At 27.4% G+C, this 27,637-nt stretch overlaps 2 protein-coding genes across 7 annotated transcripts; one reads left to right on the top strand and one right to left on the bottom strand.

The window, feature by feature from the left end:
• Positions 1–14,567: 14,567 nt before the first annotated feature.
• Positions 14,568–19,513, top strand: LOC114194489 (probable magnesium transporter NIPA9). 6 transcript variants are annotated; one of them, XM_028084748.1, is made up of 9 exons: positions 14,568–14,812; positions 15,117–15,215; positions 15,339–15,468; positions 15,925–15,939; positions 16,761–16,831; positions 16,966–17,024; positions 17,842–17,962; positions 18,144–18,292; positions 18,862–19,513. In XM_028084748.1, the coding sequence occupies exons 1-9, from the start codon at positions 14,702–14,704 to the stop codon at positions 19,076–19,078; spliced, it is 972 nt and encodes a 323-aa protein (XP_027940549.1). In that variant the 5' UTR covers positions 14,568–14,701; the 3' UTR covers positions 19,079–19,513. The 6 variants fall into 6 exon arrangements, with proteins under 6 accessions (XP_027940549.1, XP_027940547.1, XP_027940546.1 ...); XM_028084746.1 differs by having other exon boundaries at positions 15,925–15,953; positions 16,775–16,831; XM_028084745.1 differs by having other exon boundaries at positions 15,925–16,013; positions 16,775–16,831.
• Positions 19,514–20,221: 708 nt separating this feature from the next.
• Positions 20,222–23,256, bottom strand: LOC114194490 (cytokinin riboside 5'-monophosphate phosphoribohydrolase LOG8-like). The gene is made up of 7 exons (XM_028084750.1): positions 23,044–23,256; positions 22,451–22,548; positions 22,269–22,299; positions 21,700–21,799; positions 21,452–21,522; positions 21,237–21,380; positions 20,222–20,671 (listed from the first exon to the last, which is right to left on the bottom strand). The coding sequence occupies exons 1-7, from the start codon at positions 23,155–23,157 to the stop codon at positions 20,579–20,581; spliced, it is 651 nt and encodes a 216-aa protein (XP_027940551.1). The 5' UTR covers positions 23,158–23,256; the 3' UTR covers positions 20,222–20,578.
• Positions 23,257–27,637: the final 4,381 nt, after the last annotated feature.

Below are 27,637 nucleotides of genomic sequence, written 5' to 3'. Positions count from 1 at the left end.
AGAAAAGTACAGGATTAGGATTGGGACATATCAGGTCTGATCCTCCCTTTGGGCCTGCCCTTAGGCCCACAAGATAGGACAGCCCTTTAAAGAAAAAAGACACAAAAAGAAAAGTGGGTCTTACCGTAAGAAAATTAACGAAAATAACTTATAATTTATTCATAAGTTATTGTTTAACTTGTTTTACTAAACATAAAATAACTAATAAAAACATAATTCTAAATTGATATCTTATTTTCTTTTTTAATTATAGCGAAAGTTAGAAATAAATATTTATAAGATGAAAACTACAATCTCACCTAAAAAATTATTCGTTTCATATTGAATAAATGTTTAAAGTTAACTTTTATTGATTATAACAGTTGGATTTACAACTGCACAAACCGAACACTTTCTTTGGAAATCATAGAGAATCTAAATACTTTATTCATTTCTTTAGACTTCTATTATTTGAACACTATAATAGGTATATTACATTATTATCTTTAAACTCAATATATTAGATCTTCACATTATTATTTGAACATTGACAGCTATAGTTGGTGTTGGAACAATAATTAAAAAATAATAAATAAAAACATTATCTGAAAATTGTAATAAAAATACTATACGAGATTATTAATAAAAAAACAGTTTACTGTTAATTTTTTAATTAACAGAAATGTAATTCTTTAAAATACTAAAATCCATTTAAGGAGTTATATTTTTAACCAATGGTATTATATGCACATTGATTTATTATTAAATAAGTTTTTCAGAGCATAGTTAAGGAATGTAATTGTCTATCAATTGTATTAAAAAAATATTTATAAATTCACACTGCTTTTTATATCCATTAAAAATTACAAAATGGAACGAGGCTCTTTATATAAGTGTATCAGTTTTTAATAAATTTTGGAAATGTGTGCTAATGTATTATATTCTTCATAACTCAATTATTAAAAAAAATTAAATTGATTTTGACTAATTAATTCAATAAAGCAATAGTATTATTTTATTTTACTAACAACAATTAATTTTATTTATAAATATTTCCTTCATTAGAACTTCGTATTATGAATAAAAAGAATTATGAATTAAGCCAAACCCATGTGCAACAATAAAAATTATTCAGAGTTTTTCTTATTTTTTGTTGAATTAAATATATTTTTAATCTTTAAATTTGAACACCCAAAATTAAAATTCATGTCTATCAGAAATTTTAATGAACTAACTAATAATTAGCATGGATATACATGAATTATTAATTATTCTTTTTAGATATTTGTGAGTTTTTTTTTAACTCTTGCTTGTTTCATTTTCCTTTTTACATATTAGATTTTATTTTATTTATATGTTCATAATTATTTTTTAATTCTTAATTTTGTTAATTTGTGAGACAATTTGTGAACTGAATGTTAGAAGATCTTGTTTGTTTAATATTAAATTTTGTTATTATACGGTTAAGAGTTAAATGTAATATTTATGTTTTTAATGGCTTTTAAGATTGGGAAATTAAACATAGATTAAGCAAATTGCATTAGAGCAGTGAATACTAAATTAGTTTTTATCCATCTCAAATGTGATATGTAGATAGAAAAACATTTACAGCTCGTGGCTCTATATTTTCTTGAAGACATGATTTTTTTTTTAATTGAGTTATTTTTATTAAATGTTCAAATTAGTTTTAATCTTTTAAGTAGTCTTGAATTACTTTTATTACTTATTTTTTAGTTCTTCATTATATTTCCATTGTTTTACAAATTTTTTGTGGTAATTTTAAACAGATCATTATTATATTTACTCTTCTAATCTTTTAAAGTTTTTTTTGGTTATATTATTACTCTATTTATTACTTTTTTTGCTTTAAATGTAAATTCTTGATGAGTAGATTGAGAGTTTTTTAAGAATTCTTTAAAAGTTTATGTGATAGTTTTCTAAAAAAATTAATCAAAGATTTGAAAATTTACGAGAATGCAGAAGCTTTTGTGTGAACTGAGTCAGCTTAGGAATAAGGAGTCAAACAAAAATATAAAAGGAAAAACATTAAGAAAATGGTGAAAGATTTCTAGAATGGATAATTTGGAAGCCAATTTTATGAAAGACAATATCATGTTAAGAATTATCGAGTTCCAGTTAGAAACTACGAGAGTGTGGAAAGTAAAAGCCCACTTTAAAAAGAATCCCCTTTTATTTAAGGAGATGAGAAATATTATACGATTTTTTTCCGCACCTCCAACAATATTTTCAACACTGCCAAAATTTTTAAAACTTTCCAAAATAAATTTTTGACCTTCATCCGTTCTCTCTCTCTCTCTCTCTCTCTCTCTCTCTCTCTCTCTCTCTCTCTCTCTCTCTCTCTCTCTCTCTCTCTCTCTCTCTCTCTCTCTCTCTCTCTCTCTCTCTCTCTCTCTCTCTCTCTCTCTCTCTCTCTCTCTCTCTCTCTCTCTCTCTCTCTCTCTCTCTCTCTCTCTCTCTCCTCTCTCTCTCTCTCTCTCTCTCTCTCTCTCTCTCTCTCTCTCTCTCTCTCTCTCTCTCTCTCTCTCTCTCTCTCTCTCTCTCTCTCTCTCTCTCTCTCTCTCTCTCTCTCTCTCTCTCTCTCTCTCTCTCTCTCTCTCTCTCTCTCTCTCTCTCTCTCTCTCTCTCTCTCAAATTATATATAAACCAAAAATATATAATTGGTTTATATATTAAAATATAAACCAATTATAAAAAATGAATATTATATATATATATATATATATATATTTCGGATGTTAAAATTCGGGTAATTTTTTTAATCGAATTTCATGAGGTACTTATATTTTTAGGGATATAAATTAGTTAGTTGGCTAAAGTTAAAAGGTTATTTTCAAATTTTTTAAAAGGTTTAATTATGTCTTTGGTCCCCATTTTGGAGTTAAAATCTCAAAATGGTACCCAAATTTTTAAAAGTCTTAAACTGGTCCCTTTTTTTTGTTAAAACGTCTCACGTTTGCCCTTTCCGTTAAGTCAAGGTTGACGCCGTTAGAGGGAGTGCCACGTGTCAGTTCCTCAATTTTTTGAACTTTTTTATTATTATTTTTTTTATTATTTTTTTTGAATTTTTTTTTAAAATCAAAAAATTGTCACGTGTCAAACTGTCATCGTGCCACGTGACAATGACAGTGACACGTGTCAGTATTACGCCATGTGTCATTTCCTTAGTCTCAATTTGGTCCCTTTGTTTTAATTTGTCTCAATTTAATCCAAATTTTTGTAAAAATTAGCAATTTTGTCCATCTTCAAATTGAAACAAAAATTAATTTTATATAAAGATTATGCAAATATTTTTATTAAATTTGATATTTTTATTATATATTTTTAACATAACTAAGTTTATTTAAAATTATGTTTCACATTCAACTTAACTTTACTTAAAATTGTTTTCAAATTTTAAATTTATATGTGTGTTATTGTTACATGAACTAGTTAATTTATGAATTATTTTCTATTAACATTATTTTCTATTAACAACTTTTAAACCATTTTAAATAAAGTTCAATGTAAAATATTAATTAAATGAACTTAATTTGGTTAAAAATATTTACTTGAAATATCATTTTTTATGGAAATATTTGTGTACATTTATATAGAAATTAAATTTGATTTCAATTTGGAGAGGGACAAAATTGCTAACTTTTACAAAAATTGGGACTAAATTGAGACAAATTAAAATAAAGGGACCAAATTGAGACTAAGGAAATGACACCTGACGTAATACTGACACGTGTTACTGTCACTGCCACATCACTGTCACGTGGCACGATGACAGCTTGACACGTGACAATTTTTTTTATTTTTATTAAAAAATTCAAAAAAAATTAAAAAATCAAGGAATTGACACGTGGCACTCCCTCTAACGACGTTAACCTTGACTTAACGGAAAGGGCAAACGTGAGACGTTTTAACTAAAAAAGGAACCAATTTGAGACTTTTAAAAATTTGGGTATCATTTTAAGATTTTGATTCCAAAATGAGAATTAAAGGCATAATTAAACCTTTTTAAAAAAGTTGAGTGCTAAGAAAGTTGAAGTACAGAAAGAAAGGACAATACTATTTGTGAATTTCATATTGGCCAACTTGTTGATTAATTAACACTTTTTACATTTTTAAGTTAGTGGAGTTTCAATCCAATAAAACAGTTAAACATTGGACTTTCAAATTCCTTATTACTATTTACAGATTTTATTTACTAACTACACTCCCTTTTCTTTTTAAGTTTTTATTAATAAAAATATCTTTTTACGACAATGAAATTAAAACATTATTTTTTCACGAAGAAATTTTGTTTAACCTAACAAATTAGTCTATCCAACTATAAATGTTGGAGTATTTCGAGTAATTAATTCAATTCATTATCCTATTTTATCTAACGTACCAATTCGGTGAGTCATCTCATCAACACAATAAATTTATTTTTGAAGTTGTCACGCATATATAATACAATAGTGTAGTATGGTATAAATAATATAATATAATAAGAGTATTGATTATTCTCTTCTAATCACAATTCAAATAAATTTTACAATTATACTCAAATAAAGAAAACAATGTAATAAATATTGAGTATATAATATAAACAATGCCAATGCTTTATCTAATAATAAAAAACGTAATTAAATGAAAGTCTCCAATGAAGGAATTAGCTGCGTAGTCATAGAGAAAAAAAAAATCTTTTGATGAAGAACTAAATTAAAAAATAAATTGTAAGCATAGTTGTCCATAAGAACTCTCTTTCCAACCAACCTCTATGCTATGCTTTTTATAAATATAAGAATAATGTTCCAAATTATTTCTCAAAAGTCTCGGTTGATAGAATTAGTTAGGTTGTTTGGTTCATGAATTTTTTGTAACTAAAGACTATTAACCACACGGTTCATTATCACAGATCAATGAGATCATAAATTCACAATTTCGAAACACCCAAAATTCAACATTTACAACAATAATTAAACAATTTAACATGCATCGGTTAAAATTAGCTTCTCTTGTATGATAAAATTGTTTAAAGAACTCTTAGACAATTCAACCCTTCCAAACTCAAAAAATATTCTATTTATAGATAAAAACATTATAAATATGATCAGACCATACCATTACAATGAGTAAAAACTTTTATTGACGACTTAGATGACACATACAAACAAAAAGTACTCACATACAAGAGAAAAACTTAATTGACCAAGAAATAAAAGAGTAAAAAATTTACTTAATCAAAATAAGAACTTGATTGGTTGAATTACGCATAGATCATTCCGATGGTTTCATATCTTTAATTAGAGAAACATAAAGTAAGACAGATAAGAGAGAAGGTAGAAAATTCTAGAAATTTTTTTAAAAAGATAATATATTTAAAAATAATGAAACTTATTTAATAAATTTTTATTTAATTTATATATTAAAATAATTGTGTCTTTAAGTCAATTCTAAAGTACTATTTTTCATATCCTTACATAAGTTTAAAAAATAAAAGATGTGAAGTAATTACCGCTAAAACAATTAAAAAAGTATATGAAAAAAATGCAATTTATATATTTTCCGTTTTATATTTTGAATATAAATAGTGTATTATTCATTAATGTCATTTGCATCATATTACGTATTAACTTTTTTTCCATGTTCTTTTCTTGCTTGATCCTGTCACAGAGTTTCAAAATCAAATATTAAATCACATCAAAAGTTAAGATATAGTCGTAGACTTTGGTCAAATTTTATATACCAACTTTTGAAAAATTCATGCATGAAGTTGAAAATTTTGCTATGAAAAAAAAAGTGATTTTCACTTTGTATTGATCTCAATTGTCTGATGTGTGCAAACTTCGTTGCAGACAAATTATCTTACAGGAATCTTTTGTCCAAGTCAAAAACAAAATGTTCCAAAAATTTTATTTATTTATTTATTCATTTTTCAGTGGACACTAATGATTCCCACTAAACACGCCATATGATATGATCACTTATATACCATGTTTAGTACTGTTTAAATTTAAGAAATTGTTATTTTATTAATAACAAATAAATATAAATAATTTATTTGAGCACTTTCAATAAAAAAACATCAAAGACCTCTGTCGCATGATTACACATTAATCGAAAGAATTTTTTTTTTTATACATTATCAGTATAAAAAAAAAAAACCCTTATTACTATATTTGAAATGGGTGCTGATATGATTTTAAATTTATTTTGTTACGTGACTGAGAAAAATAAGGATATACTAAAATGTATTTTAAGTAAATTATACATTTTAATCACCAAAACAAAACAAACATGTTGAAAAAAATCCAATAAATAAGTATATATATATATATATATATATATATATATATATATATAATAAAATTATAATACATACATGCAAAATCTTATTTTACAATTATAAAATTGAGTTAAATTTAAATTTTATTCTTAAAAGTTTATAAATTGTTGAAGTATTTGTAATTTGATTTTTTTTAGTCAAATTCTTTGTTCTATTTTTTATTTGGAAAGAATAATGCAGTCTCATATCTGATTAAACATCCTTATTAGAAGTCATTAAAGAAGAATAAAAAGTTAAAAGGTAATAATATAACAGATAAAGTCACATAGATGTTTGATAAAATAAGTTGTGTATCATCATCTTCTGTCTCAATTAAAGGTATTATTATTTAATCTAAAAAGAAGTTGACAGATTCATAATTAAAAAGAAAAAAAAAACCATTAAAGATGATTAATAAGTATGGAATATTGAAAAATGAATGAACAATAGAACAATCTTAGTTGGATATGTTAGCATAATTAGAAAGAAAAAAAATCCTATTAAGATAATTAATTAATTTATAAGTATTGAATATAGAAAAATGAATGAATTATATACAGAGCATATATTATAGTCGGATAAGTTATGCATATATAATGAAAGTATTGTGTAATTGTTTTAAATGGGTTAAATATGTTATTAGTCCTTAACTTTTAGTAAATTTTGGAATTAGTTTATTTTAAAATTTTGAATTGATTTAGTCATTCATTTTTTGAAATACGTAAATTTAGTTATTTTAATAAAATTTTGTTAAGTTTATTTGACATTTCAAGCACGTCTCATAATAGTATTTGACTTAATATTAAAACAAAAATATGTCAAACAATATAAACAATTCAAATACAATTTTAAAATGCTTACTAAATCCACATAAGGACTAAATTAGTCTAAAGTTTCGAAATAAACTAATTTCAAAATTTACTAAAAATTAAGACACCAAAAACATATTTATCACCTCGAAAAAAAAGAAAAAAAAAAGACAGCAAAGTGAAACAATGCCAACCAAGGTCCAACCTTAATGATAGAACATAGGTCATATGGGGTTGTTGGAGAACCCCACAGTGTCACTCACTTTCCCTGAAATTATGATAAGAAAGGTGTGAGCTTTAAGAGTGAGAGAGAGAGAACCCAGTATTGTTCTTCCTCCCTGGTGAATTTCCATGGAAGATTTGAACTACAACACATCAAGATCAAGGTCTCTTTCCTATCCACAAGCTGAAACGGTTTCAAACAAGAAGGAGTTGAAGATGAAGAAAGGAAAAAGCATGTCAAGGACCTCCATTTCCAAACCTTGGAGCCTTTCTGATCCTGAGTTTCAGAGGAAGAAGAGGGTTGCAACCTACAAAATGTACTCTGTGGAAGGGAAAGTGAAAGGCTCTTTCAGCAAGAGCTTTAGGTGGCTCAAAGATAGGTACTGGCAAGTGGTTTATGGATGCTGCTGATTCATTATCATCACTTGTTTCTTCTATTTTCTGTTATCTGAGTTTTCTGTTCATCATTTACCAGAATTATGGGTTATTTATCATTATTCATCACATTAATCAGGCTTCAGTTTGTTTATAATTAAAGTTCATGTTAATTATTACCTTCTTTTTCATTCAGTCATCTTCTCTATTCTTGTTTTTCATTTCTTTAATACCAGTCTAATGGATTCATAAAGTGTTCTGTTGTTAAATTCATGAAGTGTTCTTGAATACCAGTTTAACACACACATACATACATATATATATATATATATATATATATATATATATATATATCGTCTAATCCTTTTACTTTATTAAATTACAAACACTGTTTTAAGAATTTGTTCATAGCTTAATATAAGAACACACAGGACCTGTACTATAATTCAAGGACATGTTTCTGTAACATTGATTCAAAATTAAAAATGAAGTTTGGTGTTTATCTGGATCGTATGTGATTAGCCGAATTACATGATATCTAGCAAGAACATTGTTTGTTTTATTTGCTTCTAACATGTGGTGCAGAAAAAAATGAACAGTTTATAGTCAACATTGAACTGTTGACCACTGCTTTCAGATCTCTCATTGTTCTAGCCTCTAATATGAAAAGAAGAAGATATGTTTAGAAAATTTCTAACATGATAGTTTATTTGAGTATAGGTTTAATTCGTATTAATAGTTAATAAAATTAAATATGTATTTAGTATTTAGTAATTATCATGTGCTTATTACAAAAATTTAATGTTACTTTTAATGAAATGATTAAAGATCGTAAATTAATAAAAAAAAAATTCAAATACATATTTAATTATTATTGAAATTCAAATAAAATTAACAAAATTAAAATCATTGTACTGATATTTTAATTTTTTTTATTATACTTAAAAATTTTATATATATATATATATATATATATATATATATATATATATATATATATATATATATATATATATCACCAATTTCATATTTCTAACCATTTCAAACTTTTATGGTGAAAAAAAAATCGTTTGTAATTGTCCTTTTTCACGAAATTTAGTTTTGTTGAGTGGACAAATTAGTTCTCAAATTTTATATTAAAAGATATATGAATTTAATATTTTTTTCAAATTTACAATAATTAAAAATTATTGTTAATAATATAATTGAAATAAAAAAATAAATCATATTTTCATTTGCAACCACATCCGAGTACTTTTTAGCCACTTGGTATAATGAAAACAATTATCAGAACTTAACCTATACGGACATGGATTTTTTTTCGAAAGTAGCACAGGTTTTTTTTTTTTTTATATATATATATTTTCCATATAGTATACTGTGTCTTCTTTTATATGACTAGCATGGTTTTTAAATAGGCCAGAATTCGATTTTTAGGGTCAAATTCTAACCTTTATTTTTTCATAAATTGATTTTAAAACTAGTCAGAATTCGGTTGCTGAGTAATCGAATTCTGAGCTGATTTTTTTTAGCTTTCGTTATTTTAAAATAGAAGGAAAAAAGAAAAAAATTATTATTTTTTGTTTAGTTTTAATTATTTATAAGAGAATGAAAAAAGGTTAAATGTAAGAATTATAATAAGTTAATTTAATAATTGTTAATGTATTAATTGATAATGTATTAGTTGATTTAACTTTTTGAAATAATTAAATATCAAAAAATGTATCATTATATTTTTAAATAAATTAAGTTTCTTATTATTTGATATGTAATTTATAGATTATTAAAAATTGTATTTTGAAAATGAAAGAATAAATAATTGATTGAAAAATTGTTGTTAAAGGAAAGGATATTTAATTGGAATTATTGGCTTAAATAAGCATTGTATAATTTTGTTTATTGTTGTATAAATTGTAGAATTCAATTATTTTTAAAAATAAAATAAAAAATAATAATTTGACGTCAATTATATCAATTATTGGATACATCCAAATTTAGACATCCATTTATGTAATTTTTCAGTTTCATTTTAATTTGAATTATATCAACTATGTTAGATATAACGAGTTTCATTCACTAAATATATTTTCTATTCACTTAAACTTCTTCAATTTCATTACTACATATTCTTTAATATTCTTTAAAGCTGCAAATATATTACAAAAAAATAAACCAAACACAAAGAATTTAATAAAAAGTATATATATATATATATATATATATATATATATATTTCAATTAATTACTTAAAAGGAAAAATATATATAAAACATATTTTCTTTTATGAATTATATTGATCATTCTTATACATTTTTCAATTCTTAATTTTTATTCCCGTATGATAAATCAAAATAATAATAATTATTTAAAACAAAATTAATTATTTAAAACTTCACACAATAAATTTTAACATCAAATTTTAACTATAAGTCATCAATGCCTAATTAATAAACCTTTAACAACAAAATAATAATTAAATTAATTTATTTCACAAAGTAATTATGCATTTTACAATATTACTAAATTAACTTAGTATAATTTTTATATATAATATTTTTTTCTTTTATCCTTCTATTATTAAAAATAATAATAAGAAAACCCAAATCAGAATTCGATTTCCCGAAAATAAAATTCAGACTAATTTGAAAGATAATTTATACAAAAATAAATGTCAGAATTCTGACTTATTTTAAAAATCATGCTAATCATGCTAATCATGTAAATAAAAGTTACATTTATGTAAAATAAAATATTGTTTGTTTGTAATATTATTTTAAGTTGTAGGGGTCATTAGTGTCAGGTCTTTCGAGAGAAAATCACCAAAGAGATAAATACTAATGAAACTGATCTCAACCCACACATAAAAGATTGACACCACTTTTAATCCAAAACCTTTAAGACAATGAATTTATGGATTTTCATCCTTATATGATGCTCAATTTTCTCATTTTTACTCAATTTGGAACTTAGACTCACATTTGGAATTCCAACAATTAACAAATTGATAGTATTTATTTCTCAACAACCTCTTGTGATTCTCTTATGTTCATTCTATAAAAGTATTATCTCTTTGATATTAGATGCCCAAGTATTATCTCTTTGATATTAGAAAGAAGTTACAATATAGGTTTAATCACACGGAAGGTCCCTGTTTTCGTTACAAAATTTCAATTGGGTCCTCAACTTCAAAGTTATCTCAATTGGGTCCTATTTTTTTAAAATTTGTTCCAATTTGGTCCTTTGTGTTAGGACATTATTGACGACGTTAAGTGTGTGCTACGTGTCAGCTCATGTTTTTTTTTTAATTTTTTTAATTTTTAATTTTATTTTTTTACTTTTTTTCTTGAAAAAATAGTTGACATGTGTCAAATTAGGATTTTGTCACGTGTCAGCTTGTGATTTTTCTAATATTTTTTAAATGTTTATAATTTTTAAATTAAAAAAAAACTACCACGTGTCAAAATATGATTCTGTCACGTGTCAATTATTTATGTGAAGAATATCGATTTGGTCCCTATATTTGTTATTTTGTCTCAATTTAATTATAATCTCTTTTTAAACTGAAGTAATTTCAAATCTTCCAAATTCAGACCAAATTTAACTTTTATATCAATATTATAATGATATTTTTATTATAATAGATATTTTTTAAATTCAAATGTAAGTTGTTTAGAAATTATTAAAACAATTTTTTTAAATAAAGTTCAATGCAAAATGTAAATTTAAATAAAATTAATTTGGTTAAAAATATTTATTATAATAAAAATATCATTATAATATTTATATAAAAGTTAAATTTGGTCTCAATTTGGAAGAGATGAAATTACTTCAGTTTAAAAAGAGATTATGATTAAATTGAGACAAAATAACAAACACAGGAATCAAATCGAGATTTTTGACAAATAATTGACATGTGACAGAATCATATTTTGACACGTGACAATTTTTTTAAATTTAAAAGTTAAAAAATTACAAGCTGACACATGACAAAATCGTAATTGACCCGTGTCAATTGTTTTTTCAAGAAAAAAAAAGTAAAAAAAAAATAAAAAAAAATCACGAGCTGACACGTGGTACATAGTTAACGTCATCAATAATACCCTAACGGAAAGGACCAAATTAGAACAAATTTTAAAAAAATAGGACATAATTGAGATAATTTTAAAGTTGAGCACCTAATTGAGATTTTGTAACGAAAACAAAGACCTTTCGTGTGATTAAACCTTACAATATATTGCATCATTGCATCAAACCTAAGTAGTTCATCTTACTACTATTCAATTAAAATGTATAAATGATATTATATTATTTCTATTTAACTTGTAGTACTTATCTTAATTGAAAAGTTATAAGTGTAGATATTATGGGATAAGACACATGTATACAATCATATTCAGAAGTGTTATTGACTCATCAAATGAGATCATATACAATTAACTCAAATATATTAAATATCTAGATGTAAATTTTATATTAAATATTTTATTATGTAGATTTTCAATGATCCTTCTCCAATAAAAGATGAAGTAAAAAAAAGGTTCAAAAGGAATGAACATCATTTCTTTTAAGTACCTAGTGTAATGATCATGTTAGGACATTAGCATTTTTAAAGTTAATAATTTTGTATATAGTATAACATTTTAAATGATCATGTATGGTAATAAATCATTAAGATTTTATTTGAAATTTTGAGTTCATAAACTATGATTACTATACAAGGATTTATTATGTGATTAGGGAAATGAATAATCAAGAAATTAAAAAATATATACTTTCTATGAGCGTCATAACATTAAATATCATAACAAATATCATATTCTATGATGGTTAAAACTTTAAGCATATTAAAATTTTTTACTTTGTATGACACATCTAATATGAAGTATCATATAAATAATACATTATATAACATAAAAACTCTAATCATTATAAAAAGTCAATTTTTTATGATAGTTGTATAAATGTTATAAAAATTTTAAAGAATTTATATCACTTGTAACTATGGCAGTTAAAAAATCGACATAATAAGTATATTTTAAATGTAAAAAGAAACTATTTGTTACATCGGTCACTACAACAAAAATCACTTTAGACAACGACATAAAATTATGATATAAATTATAAAAACCGTGGTTTAAAGATTAGACCAAAATTTTTTAGACGTGGTATAGGTGAGTGTAGCTATAGATAATAGACAACGGTTTTTAGTATGACAATATTTTTAAAACCGTTGCTTAAAATTCTCACAATAGACAATAGTTTTACATGTTGATTTTATACCTTACCTATGTTTTTAAACCACATTTTTACTAGTTTTGCCCACACAGTTTAAAGCAACAATTATATAATCACGGACTTTCATGATATTTATACATCATTTATAAAAATGAAATGTTGTTTATTATATGTTTAGGCTACATTTATTCAGCCGTTATCTATTTTAGTGTGGTATAAACTATAAATTGTTATAGTGGGTGTAATTCATTAATTTTTTAAAAACAAAAGTGTGAAATCAACAAAGTCACATAACTAAAATCAAATACTTCAGTCAACTATTAAAATAAACCTACACAATAGTTTTGGATATTGAAAAAGTTATAATTATCTCCGACGAAAATTCGTTAGTGATATTCAAAATTTGTAAATAAAAAAGTTAGTTATTTTTGAAAAAAAAAATGTAGGCAAAAGTCTTGTAAATAATATTTAATTACGGATTATGAAATCTACGAATAAGTTATGCAACATAAGTTATTCATAATTAATATGTATATATATATACATATATATATATATATATATATTATATATATATATATATATGTATATATATTACATATATATACATATATATATATATATATATATATATATATATATATATATATATATATATATATATATATATATATATATATATATATATTACATAGATCAGTACGTATGAATTTGATTTAGATGTAATTGTTCATAGATAAACATATGTTTCGTTTAACTATATTCTCTAGTCTTGAGTAGTAAAGTTTGTAGTTATTGAAAACAAAAATTATATAGAAATCACACTAGGGTCATATTATATATATTATTCTAATATTTTGAAAAAGAGTTAACTCTTAATTTTTTCCACAGGCTAATTATAGTCTAGTTAGAAAAGATCCTCAATTCACCAAAAAAATAATGCTTTACCCACATTTACTTTCTTTTTCATATTTTTTTTTCACCCCATTCTTCTTCTTCTTAATTTTCGCTGTATTCTTAGCATTTTCTATTTTTTTTTTCATTTTCCTAGTTCCACCCCCCAATAAGAAAATACAGTAAATTATAACAATCATTTCTGAGATTTCACAACATTATGCAAATTCTTTACTTTTCAAACAATTAAAATGATTAATGTAATGTTTAAGGAGTATGACAATAATTTTTCATAATAAAAAGATCTGAATAAGAAACTAAAATCATATAATTTTATAAAACAGGAAATAATGATCATAATTTATTAAAAACAAATTAAGATAAATGGATGGGACCACTCCTCACCACCAACCTGATCGTTTATAATTATTTTGTAGTGTTTCATTTTAAAAGTTTATTAATTTTTAATTCTCAAATTTCCATGAATGGTTGTTAAGGTATCTATAAAAATATATGTCATTACTTATTAACTAGACTTACACTTTATACTATAAGATGGCTTAAATTTTACCAATTTTATTCAACAGAGATAAATATGATAAAAAGAAATTGTGATTTAACGAGCAACACAAAATTGGGAAAAAGTTATTATTTTTTAATTTCATCTTCTATATATTAAGCTTATCAAATCCAATCCAACCACTAATAGATATATTAAATAATATTAACAAGAAATAGTGTAATTGGTAGCTTAGGTTACAGAACAAATTGAAACTTGAAGTGGATAGTAACAGTCCAACAGATCGCGAAGGAGTTAGCAACAGTGCAACAAAGAGGAAGGAAAGTTGAAAGATTTTTACACAGTGGCATGTGGGAATCTATTCTATTGACGGTGGCTGCCACCGCCGGCAACAACATTGGAAAGATCCTTCAGAAGAAGGGCACTATCATTCTTCCTCCTCTTTCTTTCAAACTCAAGGCATGTCTAAAGTTCCATTTTTTGTGTGTTTTAAATTGGTATGATTTGGTTTCTCTAAAAGATCTCACCTTTTTTTGAATAAATTGCCATTTGAAGCATGTGGGTGTCTTTGAATTTTTGAAATTGTTGTTAGTTTCTATTGCTGCGTTTATTTGCTGTCGGTGTAAAATTTAACATTTTCCATCAATGTGTATGATTGAATGGTAATGGATGGATACCAAGATTACCTTCTTTGTCCTTTTTTCATTTAAGATTATGTGGGCTTGTGGTGAACGTTTGGTTATTGGTTCCTTTGTGTTTGCAGGTCATAAGGTCTTATGCTTCAAACAGAACCTGGGTGATAGGTTTTCTAGTGGATATATTTGGGGCATTATTGATGTTAAGGGCATTGTCTTTGGCTCCAGTAAGTGGTGAAGGAAAAAAATTGACACTCAATTTGAAGGGCTTTTTGTAATCCTCTCATCTAGTGTTTTGCTTAGGTTTTTGGCAATGTTGTGGTGATTTTCTTATGTTAAATATGTTATAGGTCTCTGTAATCCAACCAGTTTCTGGCTGTGGACTAGCAATTCTATCAATTTTTTCCCATTTTTATCTCAAGGAAGTTATGAATGCTGTTGATTGGGTTGGCATTACATTGGCAGGTTTTGGCACAATAGGTAAAGTAAGTTTATATTTACCATAGAGCATTTTGTTTATTGTTTACCTTAATCTGCTTCATTTGAACTCCATGAAAAGCAAGGTTGATGGGAGGGGAAGGGGATAACTTTGCAATAAAAGGGTGGACTGAAATCAGGAAAACAAATTATAACTTTTTTATTGTTCATTCTGTTCATTTTGATTGAGAGATGATTTTTTTAGCTGTTGGGGTAGTTCAGAATTCAGATCTACATAGAATAAAGTGTTTGCTGTACGATTTATTTGTGTGAACTATTGTATTAAACTCCTGTGTCTTGTGCACCTGAGCAATGGACTGAAAATTTCTGGAGTTTTCCTCCTTCTTATTACATGGCTGCTCAGAAATCTAAGTTTGTGTTGCAGGGTCATTGTGTTAATGTGTTTTTGTTTTTATGCGATACTAATTGGTTAAATGTTTTGCGCTTTTCTATGTTTAGGAGTTGGTGCTGGAGGTGAGAAGCATGAGGTGGTTGCTCTATCTATTTTTCGCATACCAGCGTTGGCATTTGTTGTTTTCATCTTGTTTGTAGGTACCTTGTCTTATGAATCAACTTATTTTATAGTCAAGTGCCTTTGTGATCACAGATATTTAGCATTCATATATCACTTGATTTTGATATAGTAACAATGTTGTGAGGAAATACTTGAAATCACTGTGAAAGAAGCATAGTGGTATTCTAGTATTAATTGGAAGCCTATGTATGGTGTGGATGCCAAACATACATTTCGCCTTGAGTCTAATGTGTATAAATGCCAAGTATCATGCTTAATAAGACGCATATAATCCATGCATGAACTTGTATATATTTCTAAAAATCACAATTCTTATTTGTATGAGAAAAATGTCATCTGATTACTTGATAAACTGTTTTTTACCACTTATTTTCACGAGATGTTATTTTCCTCTCTATCTGGTGCATCTATGCTGAATTCTGATGCCGTCCTTAATGGATAATGTTATATATGTCTTTGAAGTAAAATTGCTATTTGATTGTGAGGTAATCAAATTTTCATAGTCATTTTCAGTAGAAGTTACTCTTTTGTTCTTGAAATCTATGCATGTTATAGTCACCAACTTCCTTGCTAAGTCAATACAATGTGAGTGCATTTTGCTGATATAGAATTTTTAGAAGACTATTTTTTACACTGCAATTTATTAATGGTTTGCATATGATTTAATGATTTATCTGTATGAGATTATGAGTTCACCAATCACCTGTGCAATCAAGTGGTATTACTGCCTTCGAGACATTGTTTTTAATTTAATTGTTAGAAAAAGTTGTGCAGATACTGCTTAATGGATGGGTTCGAATATGCAAGAGTCAACGAAGAGAACAAGAAATGGTATTCATGATTTATCCATGTTGAAAAGCCTTTAGATTTACCTATTTATTTTCATCTAAAACACCAACGAATGGTGGTTTATGAGCCATGTTGTTTTGTGCTCTTTTATCACTTGACATTTTTAAGTTATACAGATGGAATATGATGTCGTTGAGGAAATCATCTATGGCTTGGAATCTGGTATTTTGTTTGGGTACTTTTGTTTCCTTATTCACTCTTTTTTGTGTATTCCATTCATTTTCAGATACTTCTCCCCTTTTCTTCTACATCAACTGCTTAAGACCAGGATGACTTCTGACAATTGAATTAACAGTTGTGTGATGCAAACAATTAAGCGTTACATGGTTTGGAGTTTAGTATTATTATTTTTGTGTGTCTTGGTAGTTTCATTTTTGGGATAAAAAAATGTTTTTTGGAGAGAAAAGTGAGGAACGCAGTTAGAAGGATAATATATATGTGTTATGAAGGGATTGATAACATCCAACACTTTTGTGCTTTGACATTTTGTTGGAGATTTTACATCGACTAAAGATCAGACCAAATAACAAGATATAAGTAGATGCAATTATCACCTTATAGGCCAATTTTGTAAGGTTAAGTTGAGCTTAAAGTATATTTATTAAGATGGTATTAGAGCCTATCTTAGTGAGGTTTGTGCGGCTTATCGTACCACCTGCTATCGAGTCATCATCAAACCACCCATTAATATTTAATCTCATGCTTGAGATGTCTAGTCTTTGGCGTTAGCGGGTGTGTTAGAAATCCCATATCAACTAGAGATGAGGCCAAGTGACAATATATAAGAAAGATGAGTTTGGTTTAAAATCTATTTCCTATTAAGTTCCACATCTTATTTTGAACTAAACCTAACTTTTTATCGTTAAAAACTTGAAATTATGGCTAAACTCAAGCTTAATTAGAAATTTAGATTTATTGAACACTATTGCTATTTGCATGACAGATAACAGAACATTTACATAACTCTTACATTTGTTTACACCTAAATGCAGGATGTCATCTGTAATATCAAAGATGGGATTTCTATTCCTTGATCAAGGTTTTCCCAAGCTGTTGGCTCCTTTGTGCATCCTGATCAGTGTCTGTTGTAGTGGCACAGGCTTTTACTATCAGGTATTCTGAAGAGCACTTTTATATACTACTATCACAAGAACCGTTACACCCTTGAGGCATGCCATGGAGGGAAATTAACCTGTTTCGAACCACTGAGGAGCTTATCCAAGCCAAGTTCTACAGTGCCAATTTCAGAGATGATAAACTCTTTAAATAATCACTATCTTCCCTTCTCCTGCAGACACGAGGTCTAAAGCATGGGAGGGCTATTGTAGTTTCTACATGTGCAGCTGTGGCATCAATTTTGACTGGTGTACTTGCTGGGATGTTTGCTTTGGGTGAGCGACTTCCTTCAGAACCGAAAGCTCGCCTCGCACTTCTTCTTGGATGGTAATATAAGATGTTATGCCTTGTGTTTTATTGGTTACTTTTTTCTTTCAGAACAAAGGAAAAGGCAAATGAAAATGCATACCTTCCATTTTTTCTCTATACACAATAAATATGCATGCTAATCAAAGGAAAGAGAACTCAGGAGTACCTGAGTATTCATGCTTTTGGAATGGTATGCAAGTTGATCTTTTAGGTTGAAAAAGTCCATAATATTCATGCTTTTGGAGTATTATGAGGTTCAATGACTAGATATAAGGACTAAGTCTCTTTAACTACAACAATGTTAGGATCCAATTGCAAGGTATAAGTCCTGCATTGGGAGTATGGGATTCTGAGGTGGGATTTATGCCTTCCGACAGCTACAACTAGCTTTTGTTGTGATTCTCTAATGGTTCTTATCAATTTCCTCCTCATTTCATAAAACAAGAATGAAACTGGGGTTCTCATCTTTGTTGATGTTACCAATGGATTTGAAACTATTTTAAGACTCTAATATCTAGTAATTCATGTTTCTCAAACAAAAATGAAAATATTCATGTTCTTATACATATGGAAACACTGTGCTGCAGGCTACTTATTATTGTGGGTGTGATTTTACTTGTTGGTTCAACACGGCTAGTGAGATTTCTTTCATGTTCTTCGAGACAAAGAAGAAGCAATGTGGATAAGAATTTTGGCCTTAGAAGAACCACTTCTTCCCGGGTTAGGGAACCAAGTCCAAGTGCTATCATTCAAGCAGCAACATTAAATCATTTACTATCATCATCTTCCAAAGAAAAAGCTTGAGATGACATGTGCTGGGTCATGTTCCTTCATCCTTAGCAGAATGTCTGAGCATTAAGTTCCTTTCTAATCTGATTGACACGGGCAGGGTGTGTTGTACGAGTACAGTGGCTGCTTCATCAGAGGATATTTTAGTGTGATCATTCATTTACGATTCCCACATTATGGATGAAATATGTGTTAACTTCTGAGGCCACCTTGTAGAAACTTTTCATGAACTTCCATTAATTTTTTTTCTTTTGTTTTCAAGGATTGTATACGACAGTGATGTGGATAGCATACCAAGTTGGGAGTACATAATTTGTTTTATTTGCATTGAAACATATTTTGATGAAGAAAAGTTTATTCTTGTGTTTTTTGAAATTATAAAATTTGTATCTTTATCAATAAATGTTGTAACAAAATTACATGATGTATTTTTCAATATATGTTTATCAATAGGAGAATGTGTTGCTGTTACTTCTACTTGTTAGAATAGTCTGATGGAAAGAATTTATTCTAACAAATTACTTCCAAACAACTGTTCATATAGGTAAATTTAAGGAGTGAAAGTTCTGATTTCCAACATGTGATAATTCATCTAGATGTTGTTGTATCTCATGATTTGTTGACTACAAAATTGAACAACTAAGAAAAGAGGAAAACATTTTCATAAAACAAGTCTGTATTTTTTTTTTTTGGAAACTTTTTGGAAACATTGCACATGTCTAAATTATAGGGTTAACGAAAGCATAAGTGGAAAAAGGTGCTCCTTTAGGAAGTAACAGCTTTCTCCACTGAATTTTGTGCTTTAGCCAAAACAATTGGCCCACCATGACAAGCACAAAGAAGAGGAAACACAGTAAGTTCAGTAATGCAATAGTCAGAAACACCATTTATATTTTATCAATCTAAACTGTTTTTCTGGATAGATTTTTTAACAATCTAAACTTGTACATTGAAATCTTTGCTCCAAAGATATAAGTTTAGTTAAACCAAAATTATGCGATAGTTATCCTAGCAGCATCCTTTTAGCATTTTAATAGGTCGAAATTTGAAGACTTTTCTGCCCAGAAAGAGAAGAAAATGAACTAGAGGTGGTTTTTTCTTTTAAAAGAAAAGAAACTATAATGGTTGCCTGTTCAGGAAATAAATGACCCTAGTTTCTTCTATGGTACCATAGAAAATGTCAATTATGAAGTACAGTCTTGAGGTTTCACAAAAAGTGTAGATTGTCCATGATTCATCTACATTGTCAAATTTTGGCACTGCATAGTGGAGCCTCATGCTAGCCCATAAAATAGCCATCATCTATTTGCAATTTCAATGCACTTTTACCCTTTAAACAGTGTTATGTAACAAGCAAATATGACTTTCTCACAGTGACTCAATTGACCATTAAATGAAATGATGCACAGTAACAAAAAACACACGGCCCCATCCACAGGAGCCCTTTTATACATTTCAAGTAATGAAGAGTTGCATCAAAAACGTTTTCTGAAATGTCTTCAACCAATCAAAGATTCATTTTGTATTCTCCTGTCCTGCATAATTACCCAATTGCCTTGTCTTCCAGCTCTCATGAGGGGCTACATGTTCATGGGAAGGAGAATATTGCTGCAAAAAAGTGAATTTAGCATTATCAACATGGTAACAGTAGTCTACCAGTCTAAACATTTCGTTCACACAAAATAGGCCAAAAATAAGAAAGAAAGAAAGAATGCAGCACTTCAAAACCAATGTTACATAGAAGCTATTTTTAAGAGTTTGAAAGTTGCAATATGGCCAGAGAGGATACTTATACTATATATGGTTACAAGTAGATTGAAAACAGAAAAATCCAATTTGTCAATGATCACATAGCCAAATGCCTTGAAAGTGATGAAATATGGAACAAAATATGAGCTCCAATCTATTTTCCGACCAAAGTCAGGAAAGATAGAAAGTTAAAGCTTCTATGTCAATGGTCTATTTTAAGCATCCAATGGCAACTCTTTAGCTGATTATTTTACAACAGCCTTAGCAGAACTCCAATACTGTACCATCAAACATGTTTATTAATTTTTCTCACGAGTTTAGTATATCAATATACCATTCATCAGTTTGCAATATGAATGCATTTTTTGTACTACACATTTACTGATGTTTTCTTTCACATGTTAAGGTACAGTTAGGCCTAGACCTCCAATTTCATCATAAGTTCTTTGGCTGATGAAGCTGCAACGAGAATATCCCGAGCACCACGCTTAATGAAGCCTTCTTCAACACCATTGTCAAATAATGCAAGCAACGAGTCGTAGTAGCCATCAACATTCAGTACACCAACCTGTGCAGGATGGTACTGAGTTAACATATGATTATATTAGTATGCCAAAGATTTTATACCATTCAGGTTACCGGTTTTTTATGTATTCCAAGTTGAGCCCAGGTTATCATCTCCAACAGCTCTTCCATTGTTCCATATCCTCCTAATTATAAGTCAAGGAGAGATATAAGAAAGAAACAGTAACTACTATGCATTCAGTACATAAATCCAGTACACCAAAATAGTAGATTTCAGTATATAAAGGAACATCCTTAGTAATATGAATAATATGAAATCATCAATTTTTTAAAAACTATTTGAAAGCTGTTCTTGTAACTACCAGGTAGAGCGATAAATGCATCAGCTTCTTGAGCCATTGCAGCTTTACGCTCATGCATATCTGAAACAATTCTCACTTCACCAACTGGTTTACCAGATATCTGTCAAAATAGCCAATTACAACTTACAACTAAGTCATTATACAAAGTAAAAGAAGTGAAGAGCTATTAATGGCTTATTTGTATATAAGCTAGAACTGCTTTTAAGAGCTTCTCAACAAGAAATATAGGATTTTTTTTTTTTTCAGCAGAGAAGCTCTCTGAAAACCATTCTAAGTTTGTGACCAAACAGACTCTAAGAAAAGTTATCTTAGCACACAATAATAACCCATGACTCCAAAATACAAGAACTTTTTTCTAATTTCTTGACTCCACAGTTCAGATTAATTTTTCAAAAAGATGGACTCTTTGACTTCAAATCATCACATTAATCCCAAACATAAACCAATATCAAAAATGAAGCAGTTCATTTCCAATGCTCAATTTAACTGTACACATAAAAATAAAACAAGTAATCTGATCTGACACAGAATATTAAAGTTAACAGTTGAACAGGTAGTAGCACAAATACCTCAAGAGGCATGAGAGCTTTTGGAATAACCCTGTATATGTTGAGAGGGGGGAAATAAGGGAAAAGACAAATAAACAAAGAGTGAGACAAAATGATTAAACCAATAACAACAGGTTTGCATAATGAATGAATAGAGCATCCATGATAGACACTACAAAACAAAGTATGTTGCTTTAGCATACCCAAGAACATGACAGCCTCCATCATACATTCTCTGGGATATTAAGCCCATTAGCCCAACACTTCCCCCACCATACACCAAGTCAATGTTCCTCTTAACCTGTAATTCATTCCCCAGAATAAAACACAAAACACAGATAAAGACAAAAGTGAAGCTCTATTATTCCCTCCACATATTAGAAAACAAAAATACCAAGTTTTGAACATCACACTTTGTCATTATGTGACGCCCCAAAAAGTCAAGCACACTTAAAAAACCCCACAAAACTTTAAACCTTTTAATCAAAGTTGAAGTTTTACTTCTGTAATTTATATTGACATGTACAGATTGTAAAAGTTTCAATGTTGATAGGCAAAAAAGTGCTGAGTTTTTCTTTAAGAAATGCATCAAAGTTTTATCTTTTAATGAAACCAATAATCCAGAGCAATAAATGTACCTGCAGAAGGTTGTTATCAAGAAAAAATCAGAGAAAGAAAGAAAAAAACATTTTCTGACAACTACGTACCCAAATGCCCTTTATGGCAAAAGATGAGTTTTTTATCACAAATAGAGAAAGGTAAGAAGAAAAAGAGAGTGTTGCAAGAGAAAGCTGACCAGTTCATTGGCCAGTTCAATGGTGGCGTCACTGAAAACTTGGCGGTTACCGGAGTTGCTGCCGCAGAAGACACAGAGCTTCTTGAACATGTTTTTGGGAAAACCTTGTTCCATTTCTTTCCGTGTTAGATTGAAGAATATGTTGGAGATGATGATAATGATTTTGTTTCAGGGGCAATCCAAGACCATTGGAATAACAATGAAGAAAGACAACAATTGTTTATAACAAAGAGCGATACAATAGTTTATATATATATATATATATATATATATATATATATATATATATATATATATATATATATATATTTTAAAGTAGTAAATATAGATAATTCGTTTAAATAATGATATATAAAAATTAAAATGAAAAGAATTAATTCTAGTGGCAATTAGTATAGGTAAGAGATTAGAATTTTTTTTTAAGCTGAATAATCTTGCGATTGTTCAATGATGTGATGGATATTGTATTAGTATAAAATTTTAAAATTGATGGTTGGTGCTATTTAAAACCCATGGTATTTGTTTCATGATTTCAATAAAGTTACAATGTTTGTGGCCGCAATCTATATTATTTTTAAATAAATATGGTTTAGGTCTTGATAAATCATGGAATTTGTTTTTATTTCCTTATATATATTTTTAATTATTTTGTCGGTAGTAAATTCTTTACTTTTGTTTTTTATATTAATTTTTTTATGTGAAATATAATGTTTTAAATTACACTCTAGGATAAAAAACAAAATAAATAATTTATTATTAATGAAAAAGTTAAAATATATCAACGAAAAGTAAATTTTAATAGTTTATCATAGATAAAAAGATATATTGGATTCTTATTCTTTTATTGATTTTTTTAAATTTTTGTTCAATTAAAATTAACTTTAAATAATATTTTAAATATAATTATCACAGAAATTAACATTCTTATCGTAGAAGATAATTAATAATGTAAATTAAAAATCTATTAACATTTTTTTAATTATTCACACTTTTTTTCTTTGTTGAATTTGTTATATTTAAGTAATTTATTATAATTAATAATATTATTATTTTATATAAATTTTATAATATTTTATATATTAATTATTAATCATCTAACTATAATATGATGTTCATCGAGTTAAATTACTTCACGATCCAATGTGATCAATGTCGGAACTTAATTATGATATAGGAAAGTCACGACTTCTCCAAAAAAATTTAATTTTATTTTTTATGTGTATATTTATTTATTTTAAAATTATATTTATATATTGTTATATTATTTATAGTAAATTTAAAATAATTTCTCATTATTTTATGTATATATTATTTATAAAATAATATATTATTTATTTATATATCTTTATTGTTTAAAATATAAAATAAAAATTAATTTGATGGATATTAGTTAATAAAAGAGATTATAGTTTTGTCTCTGAGCATAAGATTCTTTCTCAGTAAATCATCAAGAAAGTGTGATGATCAGAATAAAAAAATAAATAAAAGATAAATCGACATACAGAGCTTGGAGAATAGAGATATTGAGAAACACATTATCACAATATCTCTCATTAATCAAGATTAGTATCCTATTATAATTTAAGTATGTTAGATTTATGATTCTCCTATTACAATGTTCCTTTCAAATTAGTATTAACTTTAATTATGATTTTGGTATTCTCTTATGAGATTAACACACTAATCATATTTTCTCTCAAATTAATATAACTTTAAATTATGAAATTCAAGGATTTTTGTGTTTTCTACTTCATATGATAAAATTTGTAAAAATTTTATGGATGTATCTTGAATTGGAAGATAAATTAGAATCCATTGAATTCAATGAATTAGAAAAATTAAAAATTGAAAAGTATGTGAATCACTATGTGAAAATAATTTAAACAAAGGAAATGAAAGTTTTTTATTTTATTAGAAAAAATAGTTTATATATAAAAAAAATGTAATTTGGTACCCTTAAATATTTTATACTGATATAATTTAACTCAAACTAACTCGCTCTTATACAAGATTGTGTGATGGGTTTAATATGGATGATGAGAGACTTTGCTTTTGTAGGTCAAGTCACAAGTAAATTTTGATACTGGAATCTTATGAAGTTGTGTCATGATTATAACTATCAATTATAACTTTTTGTTCAATGTTCAATCCAACAATTGATATATAGAGCGTATTATTGAAAGTTATTCAATTTTGATCCAAAATGCTATTTATTCACAAACATTTTGCTGATGATGCATCCATAAACAAATATTCTATTTTCACTCGTTAAAGTTATCTTTTTTGGAGAAATAGATGATTATTTTTTTGGATATGTTAATAAGGGAGTTTGGGATGCAATTGTTGTCCTTTGAACCAACTAAAGTTGTTGAAAAATTTGTAGTTTCTATAGAGTTTTCTTTATGGATTCATGAAACCAAAAGGGCACATTATGATGTAAGAGTTAAAGATACTATATTTTTGCTTTAACTCTTTTTGAATTTTATGGAGTTTCAACATGCTCTTCAGTTAAAGAAATGTTTGAAGTCACTCTTGAAAGGGGTGAAGAATCTAACAAAGAAGGAACAATATAATCATACATGAATATGAGATGTTTAGGATGCTATAAGGATTAAACATTTATGATGTTAAAAATGGGTTAAGTCATATAATAAATTACTTTTTTGCTTTTAGAAAGACTTTTGATAAAGAAGAACTCAATATCAAAATTCTAAAAAACTTGAATAGGTCATGACAACAAAAAGTAATTGTTATTTTTAAGTAAAGAGATCTATATGTGATGGACATGACCACATTGTTTGGTAAGTTGAGAAAGCGTGAACTAGAATTAGGAAGATTAAAGGAGGAAGAAGAATAAGAAAAGAAAAATAACATAACTTAAAGTTGATGGCAACAAAATTGAGAAATGTATAGAATAAAAAGATATGGACAATGTGAAAATCTAAATTTAGTAGTGAAGAAGTTCTCTAAATTTTTTAAGTACAAGAACAAAAGTGAGAGTAAGTCTTTGGCCTAAAGAAGAGTTACAGAAAGCAATTAATTATCAATATTCACATGATAAGCCAAAGAAACATTAAACCTTACTATCCTTTGTTGAAATTGAAACAAAATCTTGAAGAAACTAAGAAAGTAAAGAATTATAATTAATATGAAAAAAAGAGCATGTATTGCATGCACAATGCAAGTGAAAATGAAGAAGAGACAAATTTGTGTTTAATGGGAAAGATAGATAGAAGACGGAAAGGAAAAAAAAAAGTATTAGTATAAAGAAGTCAAATTATTTTGAATTAGTAAATATATATGAACGCCATTATTTTATTAAAAACTTAAACATAACCATGACGTAATCTAAACTTTATTTTTGTCAACTATGGAGGAACGTTTTGTAGTATTTGCAACTTTTCAAAAGCATTGGAATGTTGACTTATACAAAAAAATGCAAGAGTGCGAAACATCATCTTTTCTATTTAACTCTTTTTTTTTTAAAAAAAAAACTGACTTCTTTTTATCACTAATCTTATTTATATTAATCGAAAAATTAACTTAATTAGTTATTGATTAAAATCTACTTAAGAATAAAGCAACATAGTTTAAAAATTTCCTAAACAAGAAAAGTAATTATATATATAATTCGGGAATATTATTTACATAAAGTGCCAACAAAAAAATAAAAAATGCAAGTTGTGAATGACACATAAGAATAATACAAAGAGTTTAATTTTATTTGGAATGTTAATTAATAGAAATTAGATTAAACCTAAACCAATGAAAGAGGCTTTCTATGTTTAGTCTTTGTGTTTTCATTTTCATTTCTTTCCCCTCAGTTCCTATATTCAAGCAATCGTATTCGGTTTTCCTCAACTAGGCCAATGGAAAACAAAGTTGCAACACATTTCATTTTCATGAATTCTATTTCTGTGTATCACAGTAGTTCCCAGAACATTTGGAAAGAAGCAAAATCATTACAATAATAATAATTATTATTATTATTATGATTATTATTATGATGATGGAAAAAGAGAGTATAAGAGCATAGATCATAGTGATCTACACTGGTAGAAGAAATCTGAGATCAAATTCCAAAGTTATGGGAAGAATAGTCCCTAATGAGAATAACATCACTCTCATAGATCCATTTCTTTATGTTTCATTCTTCATGGCTGGATTGGCCACAAGCATTACTATAATCACAGCTTTGTGCATTGTTCGAAAAAAAACATCACCACCTCCCTCAATCTCCGAAGAACAAAATGTTCTGAACGAATCTACCACTCCACCGACAACCTCGTCAGAACACGAACAACCTAGTACATCAGATGGAGCACAAACACAAACACAAAACAATGAGATGATGGTAAAGGTGTTACCTCTTCCCCCAGCACTGCAGCAGCACCCTCAAGTGAACCCTAACTTTGTGAAAAGAGCAACTTCTGAACGAAGGTTGTCGTTTAATCTGAGCAGGAGGATGATGCCGAGGAGTTTTTCAGTGGCAAGAAATTGGGATCAGGAGGGTGGACCGAAGAAAGCGGCATTGAAAAGTGAAGAGGGTGTGTTGGTGAAGACAAAAGAGAAGGTGAAAGTGGACCATGACGAG

This window comes from Vigna unguiculata, chromosome 8, assembly GCF_004118075.2.
Source record: "Vigna unguiculata cultivar IT97K-499-35 chromosome 8, ASM411807v1, whole genome shotgun sequence".
Classification (NCBI taxonomy): domain Eukaryota; kingdom Viridiplantae; phylum Streptophyta; class Magnoliopsida; order Fabales; family Fabaceae; genus Vigna; species Vigna unguiculata.
Note: the sequence above shows the minus strand (reverse complement) of the source record. Positions and strands in the feature narration are given on the sequence as shown.

Bases quoted from the DNA above. Each gene is read 5' to 3' on its own strand.
- LOC114194489 (XM_028084743.1), top strand. From the start codon at position 14,702: ATGTGGGAATCTATTCTATTGACGGTGGCTGCCACCGCCGGCAACAAC. The intron at 14,813-15,116 runs GCATGTCTAAAG...TTGTGTTTGCAG, and splicing joins CTCTTTCTTTCAAACTCAAG to GTCATAAGGTCTTATGCTTC. The intron at 15,469-15,924 runs GTAAAGTAAGTT...TTCTATGTTTAG, and splicing joins GGCAGGTTTTGGCACAATAG to GAGTTGGTGCTGGAGGTGAG.
- LOC114194490 (XM_028084750.1), bottom strand. From the start codon at position 23,157: ATGGAACAAGGTTTTCCCAAAAACATGTTCAAGAAGCTCTGTGTCTTC. The intron at 22,300-22,450 runs GTATGCTAAAGC...CAACATATACAG, and splicing joins GGAGGCTGTCATGTTCTTGG to GGTTATTCCAAAAGCTCTCA. The intron at 20,672-21,236 runs GTCTAGGCCTAA...ACTTTTTTGCAG, and splicing joins AACTTATGATGAAATTGGAG to CAATATTCTCCTTCCCATGA.